This window comes from Malania oleifera, chromosome 2, assembly GCF_029873635.1.
Source record: "Malania oleifera isolate guangnan ecotype guangnan chromosome 2, ASM2987363v1, whole genome shotgun sequence".
In the NCBI taxonomy this organism is placed as follows: domain Eukaryota; kingdom Viridiplantae; phylum Streptophyta; class Magnoliopsida; order Santalales; family Ximeniaceae; genus Malania; species Malania oleifera.
In genome coordinates this window covers 107,481,861-107,494,077 of record NC_080418.1, presented here as the reverse complement: position 1 = coordinate 107,494,077, position 12,217 = coordinate 107,481,861, and the positions used below count along the sequence as shown (strand labels likewise).

At 36.9% G+C, this 12,217-nt stretch overlaps 1 protein-coding gene across 2 annotated transcripts; it reads left to right on the top strand.

Moving 5' to 3' along the window:
* Positions 1–861: 861 nt before the first annotated feature.
* Positions 862–11,020, top strand: LOC131148707 (protein argonaute 16). Of its 2 annotated transcripts, XM_058098596.1 has the most exons (23): positions 862–1,285; positions 2,375–2,607; positions 2,682–2,887; positions 2,974–3,174; positions 3,284–3,420; positions 3,511–3,608; positions 3,692–3,789; positions 3,875–4,046; positions 4,172–4,288; positions 4,367–4,474; positions 4,563–4,625; positions 4,730–4,843; positions 6,159–6,324; positions 6,402–6,514; positions 6,602–6,739; positions 6,840–6,970; positions 7,118–7,183; positions 9,005–9,068; positions 9,397–9,508; positions 9,606–9,679; positions 10,065–10,159; positions 10,394–10,425; positions 10,521–11,020. In XM_058098596.1, exons 2-23 carry the CDS (start codon positions 2,395–2,397, stop codon positions 10,694–10,696), a joined length of 2,694 nt encoding a protein of 897 aa, XP_057954579.1. In that variant the 5' UTR covers positions 862–1,285; positions 2,375–2,394; the 3' UTR covers positions 10,697–11,020. The 2 variants fall into 2 exon arrangements, with proteins under 2 accessions (XP_057954579.1, XP_057954580.1); XM_058098597.1 differs by lacking the exons at positions 9,005–9,068; positions 9,397–9,508; positions 9,606–9,679; ... (1 more) ...; positions 10,394–10,425; positions 10,521–11,020 and adding an exon at positions 8,436–8,495.
* The last annotated feature ends 1,197 nt before the right edge of the window (positions 11,021–12,217 follow it).

Below are 12,217 nucleotides of genomic sequence, written 5' to 3'. Positions count from 1 at the left end.
ATAGTATTGTTATAGGTGTTGAAAAATATACTCAAGTTATTCAATAATAATTGCAGACTATAATAAATAATTTGATTGTTATTTGGATGTTTAAAGAAAAATAGTACTGTTTTTGGTCCGTTATAATAGCATTTCATCTAATATATTGATTTTTATTAATAAAACTAATGATGCTATAACTTTTATAGTTTGAAAATCACAAAGAGAGTTTAGTATTCATAATAAAATTACGGGAACTTAAGATAATTTGATAATTAAATTTAATTAAATATCCATAATAATTGCTTATCTAAAAATTAAATTACAAATATTATTTAATTGCATAAAAAATAAGTATTTAACTATTTTACAGTGAATTTTTAAAAATAAGCATCATTACATATTTGTAATCAAACAATAGAATGAAAAATGATGATTTCATTCCTATTTAAATTCTCATTTCATTTAATTGTTCTTTTATTTATTATATTAATCAAATATTTGATTGCAGTTTTTAATTTCTAATTGTTTAAAATATTTTTCATTGATACAACATGAAATCCAAAATTCTTCTGTGTGTTAATTTTATACCCAATTTAATAATTCGAATTCCAATATTCCTACTTTGTAAGATTGTTTGCCCAACGTTGTTTGGTGAAAAAAAGCTCTGCTATTCGAATACCACGCGCAAACAACATACGCCCCTCGCGCGTGTTGCACGCTCGGTGCAAGACGGTCTGGCTGGGGAACGGATAACTTCATCCCGGAAAGGAGAAAATCAAAATTCCACACATTTCGTGCGAGAAAAGATCGTCTGCATCGCGGACCATCGTTGTGCGCCACTAACCTCCGCGATCATCACCCTCCAATTTGAACTACTCGCAAGCCGCATTTCTCCGTCTGGCACCTCAACCGTGTGCCATCCACACCGTCGGATCTCGCTCTCGATGGGTCGCACCTCTGTTGACCAACGGTCGACAAAACAAGGAGGGACCGGCGTTACTTTTCATGATTCGAATTCCCCGGCAAGACTATTCTTCCGCGAAGCATGGTAGAATTACCCAGGAGTTAAACTCAGAAAATATAAAGAGCAATAAATCTTAATTTTCCAAGAGCAGCGGCGACAGCTTTCCCTCCACATTTGCTCCGTTCTTCAATGGCCCGAGCGAGGAGAAAGGTTCTGTGCGCTTCGGCTCGTGGAAACCCTAGAAAAGGATAAACTGGAAGTGTCACAAGCTGGAGATTCGGAATAGCTTCAGTTCTTCTCTGCGCTTATACGTCGATTTACTCGATTATCAGGGATCTGGTTCGTGCTTTGCTTTAACCTTGAATTTGTTTACATTTTTTTTCGAAAAACTTGTTGTCTCTGTAGTTACAATGCATTTTTATAGCTCAAATGAGGCTGAAGTTGTGACATTTTTGATGAATTTTGCACATACTATGCTGCATTTTTCTTTGCTAATGAGAGGTGTTTGGGCTCGTCTCTGTAGTTTATTCATGTACTTTTTATTCCTGAAATAATTCATGCTGGAGTTAGTTCATTCTCTGCCTTCTTCTTGGCCAGCCCATTGTGCTGATATTTTTTTTTGGGTGTGCGGGAAGGGAGGAGGTTTTGGGGCGATGCTGGCAGGGTTGGTTGGAGGTTGGGGGAGACTGCAATATTGCCTATGGAGTTGCTTAATTTTTTGGTTAGTGTTGCTTCGGGAAGAATTCATGTTTAAAATACTTATATCTACTTGCTCGGGTTATTGCATGGTTATTCATACAATAGCTTACAAATATATTACGTGAAAATTGTCCCCGATGTTCCTGGAATGTGATTTGCGGTGCAGAGTTCCGTTGCGTCAGTAATTCATGTTACTTCCGTCTATTTCCAAGATTCATATTCTATCAATTTTTAAAGAAAGTTTTTTATGAAGGTTTGACCTTTTTTTTTTTGGTGTGTGTGTGGGCTGTGGATGTTAACTCAAATGTTGATTAAATTGCCTTGACTTATTAAACATATGCTTACCACTGTTGTAATGCTGTCACTACTGTGCCTGTGCATGTCACCTTTTGAGAAATGAGATCATTTGACTTGATTTATTTATTATTTTTCAAATTCACTGATTTTGTGTCAATTCATTCCACAACTTCCCTGCAAGTTTGGTCTAAATGCATTGCAGAGGATTTCCTAGAGAGTCTAGAAGTGATGAATTTTCTAGCTCCTCTTGACAACATTGACTTAAATTGTTGCCGTGCTTTTGTACATATCCTTTTGGATTTTAATGATTTCATCATTTTCGTAGAAAATGGCAATATGCATTGAGTTGTTGTAAATGCTTCCCAAATCTTATTTGTTGTCCTTTCTTTAATCTGATGATGACTGGTGCTTCTTGTGTTGAATGCTTTCAAGGTTATTGATTCACAAACCAGATGGAAAAAGCTAGTACTGAGGAGGCAGGTGGTGCCCCAACCCCATCATCATCAAATATACAACCAAATGTAAAGCCTGAAAGAGGAGACCTTCCTAAGCATGCTATAATCAGTAGACGTGGGTTTGGGAGTGATGGCCGACGCATATCGTTGCTCACAAATTACTTCAAAGTTTCTGTCAAACGTCCAGATGGGATATTTTACCAGTATAATGTGTGTTTAAGTAGTGTCTATCGGTTTTAAAGAATTCCATTTGGGTTCCTGGTTTCATCTCATGCTACGTGCAGGTTTCTATTGCTACAGAAGACAAGAGACCTGTTGAGAGCAAAGGAATTGGGAGAAAAGTGATTCATGCGCTTTACAAAAACTATTCGTCTGAAATTTCTGGGAAGCAGTTTGCATATGATGGAGAAAAAAGTCTATACACTGTTGGTCCTCTGCCACAGAACAACTATGAGTTCAAAGTGGTACTGGAGGAATCATTTTCAAAACGGTATATCTTTTCTCTGCAGCATTGTTGGTTTTGGATTTGAATCATTAAATTCTAAGTCTTAAATTGTGTTCTCCTTCATCTGGTAGGGAGAGTGGTAGTCCTAGTCAGTCCAGCAAGCGGACAAAGCGTTCTCTGCCGTCAAAAACATTCTATGTAGAGATCAGTTATGCTTCCAAAATTCCCATCAAGGCCCTTGCTCTTGCCCTTGAAGGAACAGTGGCTGATGGAGACACGCAAGATGCACTGAGAGTGCTTGATATTATATTGAGGCAGCAAGCAGCTAACAGGTGTCATATTATCTTTTAATTATTTCATTTTAGAATTTATCTTTAGTTAATTGTATTGTCATTCTATTAATGTTGATGTACTTTCTTAAACAGTGGCTGTTGTATGCAGGGGTTGCTTGTTGGTGAGGCAATCATTTTTTCAGGATGATTTTAGGAACTTTACTGATGTTGGAGGAGGTGTAGCTGGCTGTAGGGGGTTTCATTCCAGCTTCCGCCCAACTCAGAGTGGCTTGTCCTTAAATATGGGTATAAATCATTAATACCTCGTTCTTGTAATCTCTATTTGGCAGTCTTCTATTGTCACATTTTAAGTAATATCCATCTTTCTTTGAGCAGATGCATCGACAACTATAATCCTAAAGCCTGGACCTGTGATTGATTTTCTGTTAGCTAACCAGAATGTGCCTGAACCTCGCTATATTGACTGGGCTAAAGTAAGAAACTATTTATTGTATTCTGAAGTTGTATTGCTGTCATTTTTCTATCCATATACATTCATTTTTTGGGTGATGTGCAGGCTAAAAAGATGTTGAAAAATTTGAGAATTAAGACGAGACACACAAACATGGAATTCAAGATATCTGGCCTCAGTGAGAAGCCATGTGTTCAACAATTGTATGTGCTTGTTAATTCTATAAATTTATGCCCGGCTCTTACCAACTGAAAAAAGACTTCCTAACTTAGTTTTTCATTGTCCCAGTTTTTCTTTGAAAGTGAAAGAGAGTGGCAATGCAAGCAGTGAAGGCCAGACTCTTGAGATTACTGTGTATGATTACTTCACTAAACACCGGAACATAGAATTATCTCGTTCTGTATACATGCCGTGCCTAGATGTTGGGAAAACAAAACGCCCCAACTATTTACCAATGGAGGTTTGTATAATTTCAGTGCCTATTATTGTTTCTCTTTCTTTCTGTATGTCATTTATTTGTTGGTTTTCTTATATATAAACTTCTTTAAAAGTTTTAGTCATGCTTATTCTTTTGAATAATTCCAGCTCTGTGATCTTATTTCACTTCAACGCTATAAAAAGGCATTATCTACAATGCAAAGATCATCTTTGGTTGAAAAATCGAGGCAAAAGCCTCAGGAACGAATACGAACAGTGACTGATGTAAGTTTTTGTTACTGTCTGATTGCATCTTTCATTTGTTTTGCATGCTGCTGTTTATTTTCTTACCTAATTTGGCAGGCCATGAGGAATTACCGTTATGAAGAGGACCCTCTGCTTGCTGCATGTGGTATTTCAATAGACAAACAGTTGACCCAAGTTGATGGCCGTGTCCTTGATGCACCCAAGGTTAATTTATTTTCCATGCTGCTCCTCTGTAAGGGCATCTGCAAGTGTGAGTGACTTTGATTGTGGTTTTGTCTCATCTAATACACAGTTGAAAATTGGTAAAAGTGAAGATTGCATTCCACGTAATGGAAGATGGAACTTCAAAAACAAGGTATTGCCTTGATTTATTATTCTTTTGCTCATTGTTTCAGAAATTTAATGGTAGATGAAGATTATCTCCTTTAGGTGCTGATTCTGCTTTCCCCTCCTTTTCAGAAACTTTTGAGCCCAATTCAAATTGAACGCTGGGCAGTTGTCAACTTCTCTGCTCGTTGTGATACTAGTTATCTTTCCCGAGAGCTTATTAACTGTGGAAGAAATAAGGGCATTGTAGGTTAAACCTAATGTTTTATTAATTTTTCGGTTTCATTGTTACTCCCTCTATCTAGCACAGATTAGCTTCCTTTCCATTTGCTCTGCCATTATGCGTTGGGGGAGGGGAGGTATGGAGGTATTGGTCAAAACACAACATCCCAAGATAAACCTTCTCCTAGTCCAATTAACACTAAGTAGAATAATTAATTACCCAATAAACTGAAATAGTTAGCTGCCAAAAAAATACAAGCAAACCACACAATCACAAAGGGAACACCAAATTTACGTGGAAAACCTCTCAATGTGAAGGGAAAAACCATGGGACCGAAGTGGGCATCCAATCTTCTACTATGTCAAATAGTAGGTTACAATGGGCCTTCTCTAGTTAAAACTAGAGACATACATCACCTAAACTCATCAAGAACAAGAAATTCTTGGCATACAAATCAATGAGTCATTGCCAACGAAGGTAGAATCAAACTTCATAAAAAAATGGAGAAGTCTCACCAAAAACAGAGGCTGCTGTCCAAGCCACGGAACCTATGTGAATGACCTTCAAATGATGATCAAATAGACAAGATTGAAGAAAGACAAGTCACGAACAATGTGTCAAACTTTCAGCTTGATTGGACGATAAATTTCCATCTGATTGTAGCGATCAATTTGACTGCATAGAAACCTCTAACCCCGACTTTCACAAGTTTCTTGTCTCGTTTTCCTCTTTATCTTTTTCCCTTCTTGGCTGCCACAACAAGGCACGAAAATGCACTAACTCCCAGCTATAACTCCCCTAATTTGTTGCCTTTAATTTCTCCAAAGATGATCAATCATCTTCCAAGCAAATCACAACAAATTATTTAATGAACCAATCCTTTCATGACACCTAAGTGGGCTATTCCCAAACATAAAAATCTTCTTCTTCGGTTTGGGCATGAATTCCACTTGGGCATTGGGCATTGGCCAAGGCAGACAAGTGGACCAATTTAGGCCATCCTCCACATAGGAGGGAAACACAAAACTATGTGTGAAAAAATTCATGGCAAGAGTTTTTATGACTTTTCCAATTTCAATCAATCAAAAAATTTTTAGTATGACGACTTCCCACATTTTAGTCAAATAATGAGAAAGCAACATATGAAGTTGGACCTTGATATTTGAGATGTGTATACTTTATTGATGTTTCTTGAAAATGCGTATATATTTAGAGAATGCCATTGTTGCATTGGGGGAGTAGAATTTTAATGTCCATTTTCAATAAGTTCTTTTTCCTCCTGTTCCACCTCCTCCCCTTTATTATACTGTTATTACCATTGCCATTACTATTATGCAGAATATTGAGCGTCCATATACATTAATTGAGGAAGATCCACAGACTAGAAGGGCTAGTGCTGCTACAAGAGTGGATAAGATGTTTGAACAGATAATAGCAAAACTTCCTAGCCCTCCCCAATTTCTTCTGTGTGTCTTGCCAGAAAGGAAAAGTTCTGATTTATACGGTGTGGCTGAATTCTGTTTTTCATTTTTATATTCTGTATGGTTATCTGGTAAACTGACGTACTTTTACGTTGTTAAGGACCTTGGAAGAAGAAAAGTCTAAGTGATTTGGGAATCGTCACCCAGTGTATATCTCCTACGAAGATCACCGATCAGTATCTTACTAATGTACTTCTTAAGATCAATTCTAAGGTAAGTGAAATTTGAAAGTGCAAGAAATTGACATGCTTTACTTTATTCCTTCTCTTACTAGTTTCTTTAATTTGATTTTTTTAATAGCTTGGGGGAATAAATTCTTTGTTGGCGATAGAGCGACCCACATGTATACCTCTTATGAAAGATACTCCTACAATGATCTTGGGAATGGATGTCTCTCATGGGTCGCCTGGTCAATCAGATATCCCCTCCATAGCTGCGGTAATTCTTGGTTGATTAATTATTTGCAGGTTATCAATAATTTTGTTTTCTCAGATGGTTAGTCAATGTTGTGGCTGATTCAATGTGTCCTAATTTTCAGGTTGTTGGTTCTCTATCTTGGCCACTTATTTCAAGGTACAAAGCATCAGTAAGAACACAATCTCCAAAGAAGGAGATGATTGATTGTTTATACAGACCTTTGGCTAATGGGAATGATGACGGTATAATCAGGTATTTATGCGCAGGGCAATATTACATTTCATGAGGCTGTTAATCATTCCAATTTGTGATAGGACGCACGAGGTTTAAATCTTTGGATACATCAGTTCTATAGTAATAGTTCCACAAAATGATTTGAAAGTGTTTCATGCACTGCAGGGAACTGCTTCTAGAATTCTATAGAACTAGCAAAGGGCGCAAACCAGTGCAGATTGTTGTGTTCAGGTATAGCTAGTTCACTGTGTTTTTTTGGTAAATTTCTAGCTTGTTATAACATAATATTTTAGACAACTTATTGAGCCTGTGCTTTTCAAAATTGTCATTTGATTATTTTCTCTATTTATTTGTGTTATGAAATGTGCTTTTTATTTGTTTCAAGGTGTTAATGATCAATTTAAATTTGTCAGGGTTGCAATTGAAAACTTTGCTTTTCCTCGTAGACCCTGATTTTAATTATGCCTAATTTTAAGCACAAAAAGAGTGATAACAACAAAGCCTTAAGTCCCATGATTAATAGTGGCTTTGTTAATTCTTTGACATCCTCTCAAATCAAGGCAACACCAAATTCTTCTTTACAATCACCGCCCTGGGTATTTATCCCTCCCCTTTTACTGCCTCTAACCTCTATCAAAATCACTCTCACTGGCGTACTATTTGATCTATATTGCAAGTGGCTAATATATACAATAACTACTGTCCCTTTCGAAAAGCTAAACTAAATTTTGCAACATTGGATTGCATTTTGAAACTCATAGCATGAACTCGAAAATCTAGTTTTCATTCATTCGTTTGTTTATTTTTGGTATCAAGGGAAAGATTATCAGGAAACAATATAATGAGTTGCACACTTCCACAAATCCACTGACAGATCATGGAAGACCCAAGACTCTTTCAGAAAGGTGGTTCACTCGCTGCAACACCCATCTCTTCTCTCTTGCAACTTCAGCAAGGTGAATTGTGATCGGTGCAGGTTTTCCTCCCCATATGTGTTCTGGAGGTTGCACCTTCATTCATGGCTAATCATGTCCTAGGTGTCCATCATAAGGGTGGTTAGGATCTTAAACTCCTTTTAATATGTTGAGTGCCACTTCTGTGTCCCTCTCCAGAATAACTCGTCTGTAACAAAGGTTTCGAGCAAAAATTTAGCCCTGTGTACATTAAACGACAAGCTGGGTGGATACATTCCCATTATATGATTGCTGCTTTCATACCTCCAGAGTCCCTAGCTCCTGTCCTGTTTTTCTCCTTTTAGCAGTTCTATGGCTAGTCTGTATCCATGCTTCCTCAGGAAGGCTTCCATCTAGCATCAATTGGTTTTCTAGCTTGGCCACTATTTTGGAAAAGCATGTATGATGCTGATGGCTTGCTTCAAGTTTTCATTGATCATTCTTATTCTGACCTAGTGTTCTTGGAAAATAGATCTGTTTCTATAAAACCATTTCTGCAAAATAGCTGACAGCTTAACACAAACACACAGGCAGATGAGACCATGCACAGGGGATTCATGTGTTTGAGCAGAGAATGGGAGCATCAAATAAACGATTCCTCTCTATGATAAAATTTAATGTCATCATTGAACGGTGTTTGGCCATATGGGATGGTTGCGTGGTTGTATGAGTAAGTTAATTTAGTTTAAGAATGTTGGCATATTTGTCATTGCCTCAAATTTTATTGTTAATATAAACTTCTATAGCTATGCAGTTCAAGTTAGATGACGTTTTCTCATTTTTCTTGCTTTCTTTTTTTGCAAACATGGCATGTTTGGACTCTATACCTGTTAGAAGCATTTGCAATCTTTATTTGAAGTAATTTTTTTTTTTTTTTTCATTCTTCATGTGAAAATTTTTATTTTGGTTTTTAAATATACTTATATGATTACTGTACTGCTTGCATTGTGGCATTCAAAATCCAGCTTGCTAGAAGAAATGTGAAATGCTTTACTTCTCTCGTGTTTTTTTTTTGTCTTTTTTTTTTTTTTTTCTTTTCTTCCTATTTGATCAAGTCCTGTCTTTAGCCTAGTTTATGTAATCTTGCTTTTGTTCATAGGGATGGTGTAAGCGATACACAATTTAATCAAGTTTTGGATATTGAGCTTCCGCAGATCATGAAGGTTCATATGTGCAAATTTATTTTTATGTTTTAAATGCCGAGTGTCTTTTCATTATTTTGTTTATTAATTTTCAAGGCGATCTGTGGCCTCACGAGTCAACCTATGACAAGTGCCTGGCAGCTACTCAATGATGACTCTGGTAGTCTGGCTATATAGGTTTCTAGGGCTTACCCATCACATGCTTACTCTTTCAAGGGTCCCTAATGTTGATCATCTTCAACCTGGTCACATTCATATGCAAATTCTTCCATGCCCAAGAAGGATCTTCTAATTATATTATACAAGTTTGTTCTCAATGATTCCAATTCCCATCTTGCCACCTTTACAGGCCTACCAGCATCTTGGTGAGGTTGACTTTCCCAAGTTCACTGTGATTGTTGCTCAAAAGAATCACCATACAAAGCTATTTCAAGCTGGTTCTCCTGAAAATGTTCCCCCAGGTCTGTTACTTTCTGGTGTTCTGTTTAATACTTTAATGATTACTTAAATGTGTACTGACTCTCTTTTTCCCTTGCCTCCTCTCCTCTATATCTCTAGGGACAGTTGTGGACACAAATATTGTGCATCCCACGAACTATGATTTCTACATGTGTGCACATGCAGGAATGATTGTAAGCCTTTTTTTCCCCTAAATATTTTTAAAGTATATTATTAATTCATGAGGGTCATAATATTTTTAGACTAGTGCTGCAGATTTGAATATGCGTGTACCTAACATGTGATGAATGGAATGCTATTTTCATTATTTTATTGTCTTATTTAGGAATTTTCTGGAGAATTGCTTCCTGATTTAAGTGCCTTTTCTTTTACTTCCTGGAATGAAGGAATAAAAAGAATTTGTTATCTTTGTGGTTTTGTTTTTATAATTCTTACTGGCTATTTAGGGTTAGAATTCGATGTTCAAGCTTTTCAGTAATCATATTTAAGGGAACTTCACTTTGTATTGTTCATTATTTCTAACGCATGCTTTATAATTTTTCACCTTTAATATTCAAGGGAACTTCACGGCCAACACATTATAATGTCTTGCTTGATGACATTGGTTTCTCTCCTGATGAGCTGCAAAGTTTTATCCACTCACTTTCATATGTGTACGCTTTCTAGTCCAGTCTTTCCTGATTTCTTACGCAATGTTTGGGAGCATGGATTTCAAGGCTTTCTATGGATTTGGATGAAACTCAATACAATTTTTCATTGCATTTGTCCAATTTCACATAAATCCAAATCCAAATCCAAATCTAAAGTCTGAATTCCAAGCTTCCAAACATTGGCTAAATGAATTTTAACTTTGCAAATGAAACTATAATTGTTCGTTTTGACTTCAGGTACCAAAGAAGTACAACTGCTATCTCAATTGGTAATTTTTTGGATTTTTCTTTTTTTGGAATAGATAAATCCAAGTTGGTACTTTACCAGCAGTGCATCACTATTTTTTTTTTTTCTTTTATGCAGTGGCACCCATCTGCTATGCCCACCTTGCTGCCCATCAGATGGGGCAGTTTATGAAGTTTGAGGATTCCTCAGAAACTTCTTCAGGACAGAGAAACATCACTCCAGAAGGGAATATCCTGGTCCCAGAGCTTCCCAGATTGCATGAGAATGTCCAGGGTTCTATGTTCTTCTGTTGAATTGATGATGACATCATTTTTCGTAAATACTGGTAAGCTCGGCTAGTTTCTGAACACTGTATAGGTAGGCGGCACAGAGATGTACACAAAGAGGCAACCCCTTCTTTCTTTTTGGTTGAGGTGTGGGGTAGAGAGAATAGAAGGAAGGATACAATGACTTGATTTAATTTTTTACAATTCAGATATCCTAGTCTGTTTTCAGGGTTAGCGATTCTTACCAAGTGGCGAGTTTGCATATTTTAATTTTCTCCTCCCCATGTTTACCTGGTTGACTATGGCCGGAACAGCTTTTTATCTGATAATTGGAAATATGCAGTGATTTAATTTTGTGGTTTTTCCATCATCTTACCATCAAACAATGTTTATTCTGCAATGCCAGCAGTCTTGGATGGTGTTCTTCCTGATTTGCCTAACTTCGGCGCTCCATATCTGGCATCTTAATTTTTGATGATTCTTTTAAGCACAATATTTGCGTGTATGGTATTAGGTTTCTGGCTGGATTCATTGCTTGGCGATGTCAAGTTCTAAATCTGCTGGATTAGGGTAGAACAAGAATCCACGGCTGAGATTGTTTGGGGTGTCAATTTTACACCTGGAAATGCTCCTTGATCAACTAAGTTCATCTCCCCATTGGCAAAGCATGTGTTTTCTTGAGATAAGCTTCCAAAATCAAAGCCCAGCTACAAGCTTTGTGGCTTTTTGCACACAATCTGACCTTACATATTTTTGACCTGTTGTATGAAAATATTGTTGTTTCACGGACAGTCTATTTTTCATATGATTTCATTGTTTTGGCCATACCACTGAAAAATAAATTCTCCTTCACTACGAAGTCAGTCAACTTTCAATGTAAAATCCAGCCTTCCCACCTGTTTGACAAAAGATGAAATTAGGTCATCTTGTAAAGAAAGAAGAAAAGAAGACGAATACTAAATAAAGTTAACCTTTTCAATTGCAAGATGTCCAGTTTTATTTATTAAATTTATATGGTCTGTCTGATTTAGGTTACCTCTTGTATACTCATCGCTCGGTGGGCCTCCAATGGGTCAAAGATAAAATAAATAAGTTTTTCCATGTAACACAGATAAAGAAAATTGCCTTCAGGGAAAATTAATTTCATAGAATGGAATTAGGTTTTTCACTTGATTTTTTCAAGATTTTTATGTGAATTTTCATTTTATTCCACTGGTATCTCATTCTATTTCACATGGTTTCGGTTTTCAAATTAAAGATGGCGTAAAAATCATAATAAGTTTCGTGCAAATCGGCCAAATATGGGGATCTGGATTCGATTCACCTCTCTTGAGACCTAGCTTTTGGGGAATAACAGCCCCCTTGGCCTTTTTAGCTTCTGTGATTTCGTGTTATTCGGTTGGAAAGGCCTGTGATAAGGACTTGTCAAGGGATAGTGAACGCAAGACCCTGCGCTTCTAACCCTGCCGCTTTCCAATGCCTTTAAAAGATTCCGATAAGAGACAATCTTCTACTACCCACTCCAACTGCCAACCCCCCAAGCCTTCC